General features: G+C 40.5%; 1 protein-coding gene across 2 annotated transcripts; it reads right to left on the bottom strand.

Moving 5' to 3' along the window:
• Positions 1 to 5,583: 5,583 nt before the first annotated feature.
• Positions 5,584 to 18,375, bottom strand: LOC127605886 (gamma-aminobutyric acid receptor subunit gamma-3). Of its 2 annotated transcripts, XM_052073745.1 has the most exons (9): positions 17,911 to 18,375; positions 16,945 to 17,090; positions 14,646 to 14,713; positions 11,793 to 12,013; positions 9,471 to 9,553; positions 8,271 to 8,408; positions 7,976 to 8,128; positions 6,898 to 7,097; positions 5,584 to 6,217 (listed from the first exon to the last, which is right to left on the bottom strand). In XM_052073745.1, exons 1-9 carry the CDS (start codon positions 17,964 to 17,966, stop codon positions 5,936 to 5,938), a joined length of 1,347 nt encoding a protein of 448 aa, XP_051929705.1. In that variant the 5' UTR covers positions 17,967 to 18,375; the 3' UTR covers positions 5,584 to 5,935. The 2 variants fall into 2 exon arrangements, with proteins under 2 accessions (XP_051929705.1, XP_051929706.1); XM_052073746.1 differs by lacking the exons at positions 16,945 to 17,090; positions 17,911 to 18,375 and adding an exon at positions 14,953 to 15,740.
• Positions 18,376 to 19,825: the final 1,450 nt, after the last annotated feature.

The raw sequence follows: 19,825 nt of genomic DNA on the forward strand, positions 1-19,825 counted from the left end.
AGCTGGCCTTGAGTCGGCACTGGCATAATGCATGTGGGCCGAACACGGCCCAGGAGTGGCAAAGGAGGCACTGGCTTGACTCTGGCAAACCAAGTAAGGCGTTTTTAGCCGGAAAAAAACGACCATGTATAGCAAGGCGTTTTTTGCCGAAAAAAACGACCATGTATAGTAAGGCGTTTTTAGCCGAAAAAAACGACCATGTATAGTAAGGCGTTTTTAGCCGAAAAAAACGACCATGTATAGTAAGGCATTTTTAGCCGAAAAAAAAAAACGACCATGTATAGTAAGGCGTTTTTCGATGAAAAAAACGACCATGTATAGCAAGGCGTTTTTTGCCAAAAAAAACGACCATGTATAGTAAGGCGTTTTTGGACGAAAAAAAAACGACCATGTATAGTAAGGCATTTTTAGCCAAAAAACACGACCATGTATAGTAAGGCGTTTTTAGCCAAAAAAAACGACCATGTATAGTAAGGCGTTTTTAGCCGAAAAAAACGACCATGTATAGTAAGGCATTTTTAGCCGAAAAAAAAACCGACCATGTATAGTAAGGCGTTTTTAGCCGAAAAAAGCCAACCATGTATAGTAAGGCGTTTTTTTCCGAAAAAAATGACCATGTATTGTAAGGTGTTTTTAGCCGAAAAAAACGACCATGTATAGTAAGGCGTTTTTAGCCGAAAAAAACGACCATGTATAGTAAGGCGTTTTTAGCCCGAAAAAAACGACCATGTATAGTAAGGCGTTTTTAGCCGAAAAAAACGACCATGTATAGTAAGGCGTTTTTAGCCGAAAAAAACGACCATGTATAGTAAGGTGTTTTTTGCCGAAAAAAACGACCATGTATAGTAAGGCGTTTTTAGCCGAAAAAAACGACCATGTATAGCAAGGCGTTTTTTGCCGCAAAAAACGACCATGTATAGCAAGGCGTTTTTAGCCGGAAAAAAACGACCATGTATAGTAAGGAGTTTTTTGCCGAAAAAAACGATCATGTATAGCAAGGCGTTTTTTGCCGAAAAAAAACGACCATGTATAGTAAGGCGTTTTTAGCCGAAAAAACGACCATGTATAGTAAGGTGTTTTTTGCCGAAAAAAACGACAGAAAAAAAGGACCATGTATAGTAAGGCGTTTCTAGCCGGAAAAAACCGACCATGTATAGTAAGGCGTTTTTAGCCGAAAAAAAACGACCATGGATAGTAAGGCGTTTTTTGCCGCAAAAAACGACCATGTATAGCAAGGCGTTTTTTTCCGAAAAAAAACCGACCATGTATAGTAAGGCGTTTTTAACTGAAAAAAACGACCATGTATAGTAAGGCGTTTTTTGCCGAAAAAACCGACCATGTATAGTAAGGTGTTTTTTGCCAAAAAAAACGACCATGTATAGTAAGGCGTTTTTAGCGCGAAAAAAACGACCATGTATAGTAAGGCGTTTTTAGCCCGAAAAAAACGACCATGTATATATAGTAAGGCGTTTTTGGCCGACACATCACTTGTGAAAATGTAGGTGATTGAACAGTCAGAGGTGCTGCCAAAAAGAATCCTTTCAGCACTGAAATACAATGAATTTAATTATGATTCCGTTTGCTGCAATACAAACCAGATACTTCATAACACACAGTCCATTCTTGTTTTTTTACAGTTCTTACAGCCGCTTTGAGCCCTAACAGCCTAACATCTTGGGCCTCAGACCAGGAAATTGATGACACAATAAAAAGATGGCTACATCTGGCTCCTGATCGGGATGGTGACAGGAAGGAGAGCATGAGAAGAAAAGAGGACATGGAGAGCGCAACAATTTGATGGACAGAAAAATACCGTTCAATAGTAAGCTGCATCCCAATTTTGACTTTGTGTTCACTGTTAAATAAAGAAAAGTGCATTTTTCCAGTGTATGTGGAGTTATACTGTATGTGAGGTTCACAAATTATGACAATAAACATATTTTTATAACAGTCGTTTTTGAGACTTTTTTTTAATGTGGGTCAAATATGGCTCATGAAAGATGTGGCTTAGTTGAGATTGAATTCAGGCTGATATCAGGAACCTGTTCTGGCCCAGTGTCGGGCCAGATATAGTTTTACAATGCGGCTCAGATCTGGGCCGAATGCGGCCCACATCATGGATGCCAGACGTGGGCCTCTGCAGGACCATCATTCATTGAGGTATGTGGGCCAAGTGTACGTGCCGTGTCTGCCCCAGAGCTGGGCCAGACCAATTTTGCTGACTGGATATCCACCTGTGACCTTTGACCCTGGCGAGTAAGGTTTGGCATGTTTGTGCTCCCAAAAGATGTCTCCAGGAAACAAACATCTGCAATACTGTTACTTATTTATTTGGGGGCACAACCTACTAAATTCCCGTGGGAGCCTATTGCTTTAAGTGACAATCAAAAGTTACGCTTACACAAAAAAACAAAACAAAAAAAAAAAGCCATCACGTAGCAACACTAAGCTAAGTAGCCCATTCCAACGCCCACGGAACTCCACTGAATATTTGAAAACAACATACTGACATACTTTGTGCTACTAATGAATTCATGAAGCGTCTTTGGTTTATTTTCACACTATTTTTTTTTAAACATGCCCCAAAAATGTTTCTTTTTCTTTTTTTTTTAAATTAACTATTTGTTGATAAAAATTCTATGCTATATTTAATTTTTTTATTATTTTAAACGTGGTATTTATTTCATAACAACCTAATGTGAAAGAAGTGCGCAAACAATGAACAGTAGATGTTCTCAGGAGCGTTTTGAGCTTTAAGGCCTAATGTTTGAAATGCAAAATTTTGACCCAAAATATGTTAGCTATGAATGAAATATGAAATAACAATTGTTTGACTACCGGCTACTATTAGCAAGTTAGCTAGATAGTTACGTTGGTAATGTCTCATTCTTTCTAATTACGCCATTAGTAGATGATTTCAAGAGGGTGTTGTCTTCAACTAGTATTCTGACAAAATACTTATATTTTCGGACTACCAGACATTTAGCAACTCGGCTATCTATTTCCTTTGGTAACGTCTCTTTTTTTTTGTTTGTTTAGAGAATACTATTTATAAAGTCTATGTCAATATACATAGATACTGTATATAATACAATAATGGTAATAGTAGACATTCTCAGGCAGGTGTTGAGTATTATTTGAAACTTGATCAAATTTGAAAGCAACAATGTTAGCAATGCATTTTAGGCTACTGGCCACAACTCAGCTGGGTATTTATCTTGATAACCTCTTGATACTCAGGAGGGCATTGAAAGTCAAGGATTTAATTAGTGTGACAGTTAAAAAGAATATTTGTGAGGCATGTTTTAGCAACATGCTACTAGTAGCTAGCTAGCAAACTCAGGCTAAGTGTAGTGTGCTGTGTTCTATTATTTATGAATCGTGCCTTAAAAGACTGAGCAAAACCAAACAACAACAACAACAACAAACAATTAGTAAAAACATAGCATATGTAAAAATAATACTCATCATTAAGAATAATGAGACGATGGACTTTAGCCTAGTTTCGCTATAGCACGTCAAACGTCTCCTCATAATATTCCTATAACACCCTCCACGTATGCCTACATTTTAAATATATTAACTATCACTAAAAGTATGCCACGCTGCCAACAACTGTAGAAACTTTACAGCATACTATAAAGTTTGTTTGTATTAATTCGCATTTCCCTGATTTTTGACGAGACTAGCATTAGCTAACAATGCATCTGTTCAGAATTATCACTTCATGGAGAGAATTTTGTAAAAAAAAAAATATATATACATGTATATATATATATTATATATAAATATAATATATTATAATTATTATATAATTATAATTACATATAATATAATTTTTTTTTTACAAAATTCTCTCAATGAAATGATCATTCTGAACAGATGCATTGTTAGCTATATATATATATAATTATAAATTGAGACTCACCGGCACTTTATAAAAATAATAAAAAATATAAAATAAAATAATAAAATAAATAAATAATAAAAATAATAATAAAAAAATAATGCTGAAATGACATTGAACATTTGTGATATATTCTATATTCTTCGGCGCATCAATGAATCAGGCGCAATATCCCTGAAAGTCTGTTCAAAGACGGACTTTTATGGTCGCTACAGACCAACAAAGCCAGGCCAGACGCTATGACATGGGGCAAAACATTTCCCGCTGCTCTGAATTTTTGTGTCCAACATGGTGTGCAAAGGACGTGAAGGCACCGAGAATGGTTTGAATGCCCTAATGTCGGATTCAAACGTTGAACCATCGTCTTGCTGTCTAAAGATGGACATACGATGTAAACGAATCAATGCGAACCATCTCCGGTTGGTAAGCGTGTGCTTCTGTTGGCTAACTCCTAATCTGAGCCTGGAGAGAATCAACTGTAAGCCTCGTCCTTGACTGCATTGCGTATCGTGGTGTCTTATTAAAGAAAACAGACAGAAACAGCACGTAAGCTGCTCATTTTCTCGTGGAAAAGCTAATTGTTTTGTCATGTTTTAAGAGGTTGAAGTGCGCCCAAGCAATAGTCCACGTACAATTTGGGGGCCGATTGATAGTTAGGACATTATTAACGATGTATTTACAATGATTTAGAAAGGACAAATTAGTCTCCGGTCCCGACCGTGAGCCCCACCAAAATAGAGAGGGAGGGGAGAGGGGGGTGGCCATATTGTTCATTTTCAGTTTTTTAAAAAAAATTAATATTATTGAAAATACAAGCTAAATAAGTACAATCATTCATCCATCCATTTTGTGATCCGCTTATCCTCACAAGGCGTGCTGGAGCCTATCCGAGCTGTCTTGAGGCAGTGGGCGGCGTCCAGCCTGAACTGGTTGTCAGCTAATCACAGGGCACACAGAGACGAACAACCATTCACGCTCACAATCACACCTAAGGACAATTACGAGTGCTCAATCGGCCTGCCATGCATGTTTTTGGAATGTGGGAGGAAACATGCAAACTCCACACAGGAAGGCCGCAGCTGGAATCGAACCATTCACCTCTCCACTGTGAGGCAGACATGTTAACCAGTTGGTCACCATGCCGCCAAGTCTGATGATATTTCTGATTTAAAAAAAAAATTGTGCTTGATTGTAAAAAACATGATCATTCCGGCCCAAAGTGTTCTATTAAGTCGGCTACTAATTGAAAAAAATATTATTTTTGACCCAAACATGTTAGCAAGGCAATTAGGCGACTGGCTACTATTAGCTAGGTAGGGCTTGAACTCCCCATTTATTAAGTAGACAATTAGAAGAAAAAAATGTTTGTCAGCAAGACATTTTGTACAAGCTACCATTATAGCTAATGAGCAAATCAGTGAGCTATTTACCTTAGTCACGCTTAATTTAGCTCGTAAAACACAAACCCTAGCCTCTAATCCCAACCCTAAACCACGGACTTTAGGCTGGAACCCTAGCAATGACTCGAACCCCAATCCTAACCTCGAAATCCCAAAACGGAAATTTAACAGTCAAAACTTTTTGTAAGTCGATTCAAGCAGTTTTTGAAAATATGGTATCGATATTTTATCAATTTTCACCTATTGTTGGCGGACAAGGAAAGTATACCCTGCTACTGAACCAACATCCGTATGTGGCGGCCATGTTTGCAGGGGAGGACGTTCCCATCAAAGGCATGAAACTTGACTTGCTTATTTCTCAACCGATTTCCATGAGGTTTACATTTTTTTTGTTAATGCCAAAACGTGCACTATTGCTACTGAACATTTTGAGAACAATCCACCAAAACAATTTTACCTGGGAAAAGGATATTCCCATTTTTGGGATGGGGGAGTTCTTGCTGACGCCTTTGCCCCTACTAGCTTAGCGCCGCCGTAGGCACACAGCCCAACAGGGGTGTGTTGTCATTGTTCCTATCTTTGGGATGGCCATCGTTCGACGCCCGTCTGATGTCACGATCAGGCAACGCTAAAGGTAGAGATAGCCCACCCAGTAGACCACGTTGAACAGGAGGAAGGAGGTGGGGAAAAAGACCCTGGAATAGGCGTCCAGATCCAGCAGGTCGACTTGGACGCGGCCCCTCCGCCACGCGCCGTCTCTGCAGTCGTCGTAGCAACAGAAGAAGGCGCCGCAGTCTTTGCCGTCCAGACACTGCGATGCGCACGTGTCGTCCAAGTCTTGCCAGTAGGTGGCGTTGTTCAGGGCCACCACCGTGTGAGGAGGCCGCCTTGCGTCCAGGACCGAGTAGTTCTGGAAACAAGACATGCGCCTACTTCACTCCAGCTCGAAACCGCAGTTCTAATTTGAAACTGTTCTTTGAAGGCCAAACCTTGTGGGAAACCCTAATTTCAAACATTACACTTCTCACAAAACCCTACCACTTGTTTGAAATTCTAATTTGAAACCCTAACTCTTGTTTTAACCCTGAAGTTGAGACCCTCTTAAAGCCTGAACGTTCAAACACAACATAACATTTCACAAAACCCCAATATGAAACAAACACCCTTTAACAAAACCCTAATTTTGGTTACCCATAACCCTTGTTTGAAACCCTGATTTGAAACCCTAGGAATGTCTTAAAACTCTATTTTAAAATCATAACCCTAGTTTATAAACCTGAACCTTTCCACAAAACCCTTATTTGAATCCCTAACACTTTCTTGAAACCTTAATTTGAAACAATAATGCCGTTTTAAAATCCTAACTTCAAATCCTAATTTGAAACCCTAACCCTTCTTTGAAACCGTAATTTGAATCCGTAAAAATGTCTTGAAATTCTCATTTGAAACTCCAACTAATGAAACACAAACCCTGGTTAGAACTCCCCGTTGAAAACTCGAAAACAAGTTTGATCGCTCAATTTCAAAACCTACCTTGCAATTCAAAGCTGTGCTCGAAACCTGAACAGTGGTAAGGCGTGGCAAACTTACATGGCGTTTCCGGTCTATGCAGGTTGGCGCGCGGGTGCAGCTGGAGTAATAGTTGAGGGTGGCGTATTCCATCAGGGCGGCAAAGACGAACAGGAAGCAGACGGTGACGAAAAGGTCCATGGCCGTCACGTAGGACACGCGCGGCAGAGACGTCCTCGCCACCGTACTCAGCGTGGTCATCGTCAGCACCGTCGTGATGCCTGCAGGGGGAGTCGCAAAACGTTTCAAAGTCGAGTTTCGGGGCTGTGTCTGGCCGAACCATTCTTTGAAACCCTAGGATCCAGCCATTCCTTTTCGAACGCGCTGCCTCCCCCTGCGAGGGTTCGCGGGCATGTGGGAGCCTAACCCAGCCGTCTTCGGGCAGCAGGCAGGGTTCTGAATGCCCTTTCGTCACGCCGAAACGGCTAAAAGCTCTGCTGGAGCACTTTTATGAATGACTTCCGTTCTATTTGGATCTATTTAACGTCATCCGGTCTTCCTGGAACATCTGCACGCGATTCTTTCCTACATCGCTCCCTCGCCTGTACACCCACGTCGCCATGGCAACAAGTTGGCCCCGGCTATTTTGGGCCTGCATGCCACCGTTTCCTTTTTGCTTTACGCTGGCCTGTTTACAGGAAGCACCTGGACCCCCCTGGGTTTCAAGTTTATGGTCTTGGTTTCAAGCAAGGCTATAGCTTTCTAATTAGACTTTCAAACACGGGGTAGGGTTTCAAATTTGGTTCTCCTACCAGGGTTAGAATTTCAAAATGCGGTTTCAAAATCAAAATGAGCGGGCAATCTTAGTTATGGGTTTCAATCAAATGTGAATGTTTCAAATGTGTGTTCAAAGTCTGACCCGACGTTTCAAACGAGAGTTTCAAGACAGGGGTTGGGTTTCAAGTTAGGGTGTTTTTGGTCTTGGATTAGGGTTTCAAATCAGGGATAGAAGAAGGTTTGATCTTGGATCAAATTAGGGATTTAAATCAACGGTAGGGTTTCAAGTAAGCGGTTTAAGACTGTGTTAGCATTGCAAATTAGTAGTTGAAGACAGGGATATAGTTTCAAAGAAGGTTGAGGGTTGAAAGTCTCGTCTGACCCAAAGCGGTCCTGGCTGGTGTGGCATCCTTCTTGATCCAGAAGGAGACCCAGGACAGGACCACGGTGAGGATGCAGGGGATGTACGTCTGGATGGTGAAGTAGCCCATTCGCCTCCTCAGGTCAAAGTACACCGTCATCACCATGTAGTCACCTGCAGGGGGCGCAAGCCCGCACCAAAAATCCCAAAACACTTACCGACCTTTAGCCATCATTCCGATGGCTAATGTCTCCACTTTTGGAACTGTTCGAATCTGTGTGACGTTTTGGACTTTTGGGCTTTGGATCTCAAGTACCTGCTGTGGTCTTGATGATTTCGGTAGCGTTCCTGAGACCCATGAAGTCAAATTGGTAGAGGCGCCAATACTTTTGGTCCGCCGCCTCCACCGAGTTCCTCCTCCACTTGTAGACCATCTCGTCTCGCGGGTACCCGTCTGCAACGGTTCCAAAACACAGCGCGTGAGAACAGATGCTAGATGCTAACGTGCCAACAGTTGCTATGCCAGCTACTGTATAATTTCTTCAATTAGAAACAATGATTATTTCACTGTCTGAGACTTACAACCTCATCAAAATGCAGAGGAGTGACGCTAACATGCTAACAGTGGGTAGGCTAACATTTCAACTGTTAGCCTGTACACATCCTTGTTAAAAAAAAAAATCAAGTCTTAGACTTACAACCACATCAAAATGCACAAAGGAGTGACGCTAACATGCTAACAGCTGGTATGCTAACGTATAACTGTTAAGTTACCATGCCAACTGTAAACATACTATTGTTAACAAGAATCATAACAAAGAAACGGCTTCGGCAGATGGATCAGGATTTTCCATCTTGCCTCACAGTCACGTTTCAAATGAGGATAGATGCCATTATGCTAGATGCTAACGTGCTCACGGTATACGCCATCTACCATATTGCTCTACGTCCAAGCGGGCTTCATATCTGCATTGTAATGAGTTGATTAGTGGACCAGCGCCAGAGGCACGTCGCCCCCCAACTCTATGGGATAGACGCCACGCGAAGAGGATGGAGTGGTTACCACGGAGACGGCTGTCTCATCGGCTGACTTCCTTAAGTACAGGTAAATGGCTTTGAGTTTCTCCCCCGCCGGCTTTCATTACAGCAGGCGACCGCTTGTTCCGAAGCGTTCCCCAGGCGTGGAATAGTGTGAGGCCATTCATTTACACCCAAGCGCCTCCTTTGAGGAGCCCTTTAAAAAGCACCTTTATTTACATAGCACAAAGCGCGTCCTTTTGTTCGAAAAAAAAAATCTAATTACTCGCGAGACCAAAGACACACTTCACAGGTGCACAATTCAATAGGAAACAAAGTAAAGGACTACGGTGACCAAAAAAAAAACAAAAAACAAAACAAAAAGTAATTTGTTTCGAGTAGAAATAAATTAGACATGGTTCAATTAAATTGTGTGCGTGTGTGTAGATTTCACTAAATGGAATACAATAAAATGAAAAAGTTAATTATCCATACTCACAGCTGGAGAAGATAAGTGGACACGAGTGTTCGTCCATGGGAAAGTTGTGCAGCTGTAGCTGGCACTCTGCGTTTATGGTCAGTCTGCAACGACAAGTTGGGCGTTCCTTTCAAAATATGTCATTTGTCCGAATTTTTCCTTTGACTTTGACAAAAATTCAAAATGGGAGTGAGTCTGCTAGCTTATTGTGGACGCATCATGGAAAAAAAGCCATAAATAGGCTACGCATAGCATTGATGTTAAAACCCTTCAAGCAATGGATATTTCACGACGGACACCACGTGTAGACATGTGCTCACAGGCATATATTCTTTATCTTCTGCGAAGAATAATTAATATTACTGCGTTATACTGATCCCATGTGGTCAAGGCACAGACACCACATGAGCAGCACAATATCCATGAAATTGAAGCAAAAAAAAAGAGTGCTGTTACAAGTGTGGCCACGCAAATAATTTGGCTTGGGTTTTTTTACTGTATTAATATGTGAGATCGCCACAAACCAGCGTTGCTCGTCGAAGTTTGGTTGTAAGAAATTTTGCTCTGAAGACCTGGCTAGAAATAAAATGACATTGCTATGATTCTTCCTCTCAAGGTTTAAAAAATAAATTCCAAATCGACTTTGTAGCTTCTCCAAAGTAAAGCCTTAACGGTTTTGAACCTTCAAAAATAAAAAATTAAAAGAATTAAAAAAAAAAAAAAAACGTGATTTCCTTCCTACCCTGGTGAAAGCTGGAACAAATGTCATCTTTGTTTGCTCCCGCCACGTCAAGGCATTTCATACCTGCTGACATTTCATCGCCCGCTTCTTGTGCAATCTCACTGCAATCTTAAGCCCTTAAAATCAGCATAAAAGCAAATTCTCAAGGTACACGAGCCCGGCGCAACGCGACCGTGCCTTGTTGATGTCGAGCGGGGTCGAGGTGAACCTCACAAAGAAGTTAAATGAAGTGCAAAGAGATGAGATATGGTACAGTCACTGGATTTTTGTTGTTGTTAATTACCAACGGTGGGGGGAGCAGGGGCACATTTTCTCTGACTCACACAGGAAATTGTCTTCAAAATTGTGAGCGGCTGATAAATTAGTTGGGAGTTACGGGTCACGTAAAAGACCTTGAAAGCATGGAGTGCTTTAGTTCATTTACGACCAACGTCATTAAATTTAAAATATTAAAAAGGTAGTGGCCACTTTTCATTTTGTCCCATTGAAATGAATGTAAGGATGAGGTTGCCACGGAAACCCTTTTCAATTAGATGCGCACACATCAGTGTACGTATTTGTGTCCCGGCATAGCGAAATGAATCAAAGTGATCTAGATTTCAAAAAGAAGATCTTGGCATCATGAAAAAGAGAATGATCTCAGCTTTCCAGTGATTATAGCAACCAATGTGTTACGATACACATATTATTATTATTACCCATTTCATCACTGCCACAGATATTGATAGTTTAGCCCCCCTCCCCCACACTTTGAGCTGCGTGTCTCAAGTAGCATAGTGCATCATCATCACAGATATCTACTACTTTAGCAACATGGCTAACCATCGTGCCTGCTTGGCGGCCATGTTGACAGGGGCGATTTTCCCATCAGGCCATATGTGGACATTGAAAATAAGTCATACCTTGGTCGTCTCTCGACCGATCTACATGACCTTCACGTTTTTGTCAACACCAGAGTGTGTGCTGTCAATATACACAATAAAAAAAGCCACACAAATAGTTTTACCTGTGAAATGTTACTCCCAGTTCACAAAGCGAGGGCATCCTTTGGTTTTCTTATCCTCTGCATACATGAAATTCGCTTTGACCCACCTAGCTTAGCATCATCGTAGACACGCCATATTGACAGCACACACTCTGGTGTTGACAAAAACGTGAAGGTCATGTAGATCGGTCGAGAGAAGACCAAGGTATGACTTATTTTCAATGTCCACATATGGCCTGATGGGAAAATCGCCCCTGTCAACATGGCCGCCAAGCAGGCACGATGGTTAGCCATGTTGCTAAAGTGGTAGGTATCTGTGATGATGATGCACTATGCTACTTGAATGAATGACAAAAGACCATTTCAGGGTATTTTGGAGTTCATGAACTTGGAAAGATAGCATAGCAACTGTTCCTGTTCCTGAGCTCATGGGGATTGTTTGGAATCTTACCTCACGACAATGTCGAATTATTAAAATGAGTGCGAAAACAGCAAACAAAATGGCGCTTTTAATCAATGAAGGAGGTACAAGTTTGACCGACTGATTGCTTTGTATCTCGGAACGCACCTGCACGACGTGGGACTCATTTTGCTATGCCAGGTGAAATTTGTTTACCTCAAGGTGTAAAGTATCTTGCCGTCGTTCCATATTCTGAGCAGCTGATTGGGCATGGTGATCCAGTGGGCGTCGGCATTCTTGGAGTTCCTGAAAATGGTGTCGGGCAGCCAGATGAGGCCCACCATGTTGCTGTTGAGCGTCAAGATCTTCATGGTGCTGTTGTAGCGCAGACGGCTGTCGGTCCACGTCTGCGCAAAGATGATGTCGATTTGGTATTCCTGGAAGACCCGACGTAGGAAGACAAAAATTAGTCCCTGACACCAGTTTGAACAATTGACACAAAATTGGGTGAACAAGTCAATTCTAAACTGACGCACAAAAAAAGTCTCATGGACCATGAAAGTCAACACAATATTCAGTGGACTTGTCGAGCCATGCTTGAAATTGAACAGGGAGTTTTCCATTTTAATATGAAAGTAGACCCCATGGGAAAGTTTGAGGAAGAAAAAAAAATAGCAACCCAATGCTAGTTTCAGCAATAAACAAAACATTTTGGTAGAAATATGTCTCATAACTTGACACAAGAAAAAGTCTCCGTGCTCAAAATTGTCCAGGAAGTTGCCCATTTCGGTTTGAATCAGCCATTGTTCACTCAGTAGCACCCCTGGAAAGCTGGACCTCCAGCGTGACAATTTGCCATGATTCGAGAGGCTTGAATTACTATGATTATTTGACCACGTGAGACAAGGAAGCAGAACATTGCCATGGCAACCGTTCCTTTTGGCTTCCCTTCAGCTTTCCAAATATTTTCATGTTGCGTTTGACCTTTGGGCAAAAGTGCTCAAGTAGCAGGCTAATTACAAGCACGCCGACAATAATGGGGAGCACGGGGCGCTGATGACCTTTAAAACCCTCATAGTGGAACGTTTACGCTAAATGCAAAATCATGGCGTATTCTCGTCTTTGAATCAAAGCAAAGGCATTCGGAAAAACACGAGAGAGCTGAAACTTAAAGGGGGGGGGGTTCTAAAATGGCCGACATTTCATGACGTCACCGGCTGATAATTCTCAGGCATTGCAGCAATAATAAAAAAGGTTTTGATTCCGTAATTTCTACAATTTACATATTTTGCACCATAGAGACCCATTATAATTCATAGTTTTGAACGCATCGTAAACCTAATGTGTAAACATACATTTCACGCGATTTTTACGTCAACCGCTTTGTTTTCGCTTGGACAGACATATGCATGCCACATTGTTGGGTTGAGGTCATTCCAATTTTGCAACTTTAGGTGACGCCGGAGGATCGCAAATGAGTTTGCCTTTTTGCAGGAGACTTCAAACCGATGCATTTTACATGAACAATTCCGGTCGGGATTGCCAGTAGGGCTTGGTTGGGACCTCCAGACACAACTTTTTTTTTCTTTTGCAAAAAAATAAGGTTATGTTGGGTACCCAGCAGCTTTTTTGAATTCCACTGTTTGGTCCGTCTCGGTTTGGTTGTCATTTGAAAGTACGGTGCGCAATTGGTCAAGGCGGCCAGGTAGCAGTGATTTGTATTCGATCAATCGGCACAACCACAAGAGTGAGTTGGATGGTGAGAGACGAACATGGCGAAAAGGTACAGCGGAACGGAGGTGCTTGATGCCCTTTGGGAAACCGAAAGCGACGGTTCGGATTCGGACGCTTCCGGGGACGCCGACGACACCACCGAGTACGGCAGCTCTGACTCGGCAGAGGAGAGCAGCCCCGACTCGGCAGAGGACGGCAGCCCCGTGTTGTAAATTCTACATGGTTGTTGTGACTTTTCCTTTTCAAAATATTAATAAATGACAGTTATCACACCTCAAAACATTTCCTAGAAATTGTATGCTGTTACATTGTCATGAAAAAGGTCACTTCCATAATTTTTTTTTTCCATCCCAAAATTATTTTTGGGAATTTTTCAGTGACATTTTCAAGGCTCTACTTGTGTGAGATGACATCTTTCAATTCAGATTTTATATATATATATATTTCAAAGAAATATATATATATATATTTCTTTGAAGTGTCATAGCACAGTACTGCTTTTAAGATATCCTTTATTTGTCCCACACTGGGGAAATTTACAGCCTCCAGCAGCACGAATGTAGGTGGAAAGAAGAAAAAAAAAACAATATAAACACAAAATGGATAAATCGCAGTGCTATTTACAATTGTCTTTCACATCATTTAATTATTATTATTATTATTATTATTATTGTTATTTTTATTCAGCAGCCTGACAGCAGTCGGTAGTCGGTTTTATTGTCCATAAAGGGCAAAAAAATCCCAAAGAATTAATATAAACTATATATGTATGGATAGCACAGATGCCGCTGAACATTTTGAGTGATTGAAAATAAAAAAATGCTGGAATAATGCGACATCCACAATTTTCAAAAATTGTAAAACACGTAGGTTCGGTTTAGTGTTTTTTGTAGGGTGTAAAGGTTTTAATTGTGCGCCGCCCCGGGGATTGGAACAAGAAAAATGGGACATTATCACGCATATAATGGCAGACCGAAGAAATGGTTGCCGGTGTGAGAGTGCATTTGTGCAGGGAGATTTTATAAAGGACGAGACATTTCCAGACAGCTAATCTATGGCATAGTTTCCCCATTAGATGGAGACGGGCATGAGGCTGGGAAGTGATTGATCAGCCTCACTGATACATCGACAAAACTCTGCCAAAGGAAAATTTTCACTTCTTTTGTAGAGGTTTTTTTTTTTTGTAGTAACAGAAAAAAACTAAAAAGGGAGAGCTCATAATACTCAAAAAAAAAAAACAACAACAACATAGGCTTGTTGTCATCAAAGGCAATTTCTGAGCCTTCAAAATAAATCAAAATCAAAATTATTAACCACGGATGTGTCGTGACTTACCATATTAATGGAGGACACGGGTCCGATGCTGTTGACAAAAATGTCCACGTCGATGACCGTTGGCTTCACTGTTGAGAAGGATGAGAATTCTAATTAATTAAGAGTGACATTCACGTTGGCCACTTGTGTATATTTTTGTGACAAACCGGATTGATGGATGGACACACAATGTGAGGCACCGCATAAGGCCAAGAGAACATTCGCCACTTAACGTGCCCACCGGTCATCAAGCCAATCTTGGATAAAATGTACTGTATGTATAAGGACAACTCGTGTTCCAAAGCATACCACATCAAATGGCCAATACCTGGCAATCTAGCAATGAAAGGGACAGCTCATGATGACTCAACACATACCACATCATGTGTGAAATATCTATAAAAGGGAAGCGTTCATACTCCAAGGCATGCAACATCCTACATCCCAACATTTAGCAGTCCATGTACACGATTGATCCAAAACAACTATCCTCGAAAGGGGGAAAAAAAGCTCATGATCCAAAGCATATCGCGTTCTGTCCATCTCCTTGATCCAAAGCATTACTTCTGTCACGTGTTTCACATATTGCGAGTGTGTTTGTATGTTGTATAGAAAGGAGAGCAATGTGCGTTAATTTCGTCATTAACGCGGAGGTTCAAGCTGATCGATTCCACTCAGTACGAGCAAGAGAAAGGCAGAATCTTCTTTCTTTTTCTTTCTGGGTCTCCTTCTCAGACCGCAGGAAAATCCAACCTTTTGATTTCCAATAAAAACTCATCAAAGCAGGTGGATTAACTTTGCTTTTCTTTTTCTTTTCTTCTTTCAATAAAAGATCAAACGGAGTGGAAAATCAAGAAAGAAACGCTTCAGTGTTTTCCTCAGGACACCCGAGGATAGCCGGCGAGTTCGTGGCTCGCTCTACATGCTAACACGGCTGTGTATGGCATCAATCGGGTGTGAGTTGTAATTTATAGCAGCTTCTTGCGAGTGTTTCTCATTACATAACAAATACTAATCATACTCCTTTGTCGACAAAATGTTGCTTGGGTTGGCCTATGAAACCAACAGGAACTAGAAACCTTCCAAAATAAAAGCAATAAGCGCGAAACATGATTTACTCCACACTAAAGAAGAATTAAAAGATGACGTTGGCTATTTAATATAAGATAAGATAAGAAACCCTTTATTAGTCTCGCAATGGAGAAATTCCCAATTCACAGCAGCAAAGTTATGAAAGGAAGAAGTAGAACAACAAAATATGGGAGCTGCTGGAAAGGCAGCCACTCTCGCGGCGCCATTTTGAAGTCAAAATAACAAAAAAAACACAACACAACACATAGGACACAGGCAGTCGTGCAATCTTCATCAATTTTCTGCATACACTTTGTTGTCTGAAGCAGTTATAGATGAAAGAGGAGAGGATCAAAGTGTCCTTTCACCAGTGGATCAGAGGTGAAAATGTGCACACGTCTGCTAAAAGCTAAGTTTTGAAAGCAAACACGAAGCTGTAGCATCCACTGACGAAAAGAGATTAGTTCACTTCTCCTGTCCCACATAATCCGCTTCAAACTCCAAGCCGCGACTCCCAGTTCCAAATCCGCATCGGCGCTCCGTGCTAACGCTCCTTTCTTCTTATCGTCGGCTCCTCAAGCCTTATTTAGCTTCTCATGTTAGCCGGAGACTGCTTAGATTACAAATGTGTGATCTGACCAGGTGACAGCTAGCTGGCTGATTAGCAGCTAGCTCCAGATGCTAACGTGGAAGTGTACGTCTTTTCATCGGGGGTCCTCAATCATCAAACTGACCAACAGAACAGTTTCGAATGCCCCCCACACGGCAGTCTCGCAAGATCCAGAACGGAGTGGTTTGTTCACGGAGAGCATCTGGGATTGAGTAATTGCGTGTAAATAACAGCAATGAAAGTGGATGAATGAGTCAATCAATCAGTGTCATCTGTGGGAGAGCTTCTGACAGGGCAAGGTGTGTCGCCATGGCGATGAAATTGCAATTGTGCATTTGATTGGCTTCAATTTGCGATGTTCTCACATCATGCAACCCTGATTTATATTTTGGGATTCATACAGAGGGGAGCCAGACCATCCGGGAACCTATAAATGAAAAGCAAGATGCCACAAGATAGTAGCAAAGTGCAGCGTTTGTCCAAATGAAACTCCTCATCTCACTTCACCGTAGTTCCTTGGCAGCAAAAGCCCTACTTTAATCCAAATGAAACTCCTCATCTCACTTCAACATAGCTCCTTGGGTGTGGGAGTTGACGTTATGATTATTATCAAATAATAACAACAATCTTAATAATTACCTCCAATGTCGGGCCTGAGCTTGTGGTCGTAATTCTTGAGTAGCCCGTTGAGGATTTTTGTGCCATCCGACTGCTGAGATTTGGATGACAACATCGGATGGACCATCGCATCCTCGTAGTCCTCCTTGTAGTCGGACATCACATACCTAAACACACAGACGTACCTATTGGATGGAATCCGTACGCTCATCCATTGACGAATTGGTAATTTTTACCATTCCTTCAATATTTAGTGTATGCATCTTTAACCCATGTATTGCTCCTCTCCTGGGATCAGTAAAGGATGCTCTGACTTAGAATTAAAACAATACATACAGGCATATATATACATATTATTTGTCCTCTGTGAAGAACCACGAATGTTACTGCGGCTTACTGAACAAGTGTGATTGTTTCCTTCATGTACTGTGTATCCGTATGTCTGTGTTATCCTGCCCCCAGGTGGACAAGGAGCATACAACAGATGGAGCAGCACAATGTCCATTGTACTGAAGCGAAAATGGCACCAAAACAGGTACTTTATTTTCATACTTTTTTTTTTTAAAGTAAGGTTTTGCAGAGTATTTTCCTTCTTTAAAAAGTCAACAAATAGTTTTGGGTGGGTTCTATGGGAAGACTGCAATGGGTTAATGGCAATTTGTATCTGAAGGCATGACTATATTTTAAAGGATGAGTTACATCCAGAAATAGAAAACTGAATTGGAAATTGGAATCGAATCTCTTTTGCATGGATGTCTGCTTACGACAAAAAAATTATGTTTACAATACATTTCTATTCAAAGCCTGTTCATAAATTCACAATCATTCGCATGAAAACTTTCCAGTCTGTGAAATTGACAACATTTTTTCCATCTTAACTTCCCATGGAAATTTACCTACAACATTTACGGCAAATTTTCCAACATTCCTTTTTAGTCTTAATATGCATTTTGTTGTATGATTTTTTAACGAATATAAACAACACACCTTGCATTGAGAGTCACAAAGAAGAGGAGGAACAAAGGTAACCAAGCAGAGGTCATGCTGGCCGACAGTCTTTGGTCTCTTGAGCCAAGTCTTTCCAAGTCCTTCTAGAACTTCTTCATCCCAGTCGCATTCCCCTATAAGACATTTTTAAAAATCTTTTCAGTTCATATCCAAAACGCCGGTGTTGCCTGGCTTTTGCGCACGGCATCGGCGCGCGACCTCGTCCTCTTCATCATCATCATCATCATCATCATCATCATCATGCCAAAAGGGGTCTGCGCATCACAGCGCAAGAGAGGCAGGTGCAGGTGGCTGGGGAGAAGAGGTGCAACTCTTCTTCTACGTCCTCCTCCTCTTCTTCCTCATGCGTGTGACACACAAGCCTGGAACAAGGCGCGGATGGGTATATTTGGAGACAAGTGTTTCCCTGGGTGGCCAGAGAGGGGTGGGGCAGGTTTATTTTGAAGAGGACGGAGGAAGAAAATGGTGACTTTTATTGTTATGAATTGTTCAAAAAAAAGGCTAACTAATGATTAGAAAACGACACGATTCCGTGGATTTACTCAATGTCATAAAATATTACTGGTGGTATAAACACTTCACCCATCACGTTGAATTGATTCTATCATGACATTAAGAAAAACTTAACTCAAAATGCCTTGATTTTTTTTTTAACATGACTTCATTTTTTTAAAGTATGTCTTTTTTAATATTATGACTTTATTTAAAATGTGATGATGTTTTAAATGAGTAGTATGAATGCATTTTTAAAATATATACTTTTTACACATGACTATTACAACAAATGTGGACGTTTTGAAAAATATTCTATTTCAAGAATACTGACTTTTAAAATATGTGAATAATTTAATGGAGGATTTAGGAATTATTCCCCTGGAAATACTGTTTTTCTCAAAATATTCCTGCATTTATTAAAAAATATTTTTTTCCTGTCAAAATAACAACTTTAGTCTCAAAATATTACTTAATTTTTCTTTTTATTTACGTAGTATTTTAGTAAGTATTTTCCTGTGATTGTGATGAATAATAATCGGTAATACATACAAGTGAATTAAATGAGATCATGTTATGCATTTATGTAAATGCTTATATTTGTAAAATGACATGCGATCTCCTTGCAGTATTAATTTTATTCACATAAGTTTTAAAATACGAGGATTACTTCGTTTGTGTGTGTGAATTTTTCTCAACTTTTTACCTTTTAGTAATAAATTACAATTTAGCTCCTTTGTATTACAACTCCATATTAAAAATATTTTGACTTATAGAGTATAACCAATTAATTATTGTATTTATTAGATCATTTTAACAAAAGAGAGACCGAGGCTTTAATATTTCATCACCATCAACTCATTTAAACATAAAAAGATGTCAAGCTATGATCATCAGAGGTTACTTGAGTCACCAGCACAATGAATCACTGAGCTGCTGCCTCCCTCTGCTGGTCACAAAGGGAGTTGCATAGAACACAAACGCGTGATGAATAAATACGGATACTATTTACCTTTAAAGTCACGCTTTTATACAGGTAAATGTGTTTTTCTTCTTGACAAAAAGTCAGATTTTTTTCTTTCAGGGACACAATTTTTTTCCTTGAATTTTTTTCTACGAATAAATTTTTTTTTTAGATTAAAAAAAAATCTGTAATTTCCGAAAACAAAAAAAAGTCACTCCCACAAAACCAAATGAATACAAACTTGTCATTTGTGTGTGTCAGGGCGGGGGTTAGGAAAAAAAACATTCAACGGGTTATATGTATTCATGCTAATTTTGTTAGCCACTGTGGTGTTTTGCATTGTGTGTTTAGCATTTAGCTAGTGGACATTTGCAAGGGATGTTGTTTGATTGAATATGTATGATTCTAAATAAGTCTCCTTGTTTCATGTTTGCAATT

Source organism: Hippocampus zosterae, chromosome 8 (genome assembly GCF_025434085.1).
Source record: "Hippocampus zosterae strain Florida chromosome 8, ASM2543408v3, whole genome shotgun sequence".
Taxonomy (NCBI): domain Eukaryota; kingdom Metazoa; phylum Chordata; class Actinopteri; order Syngnathiformes; family Syngnathidae; genus Hippocampus; species Hippocampus zosterae.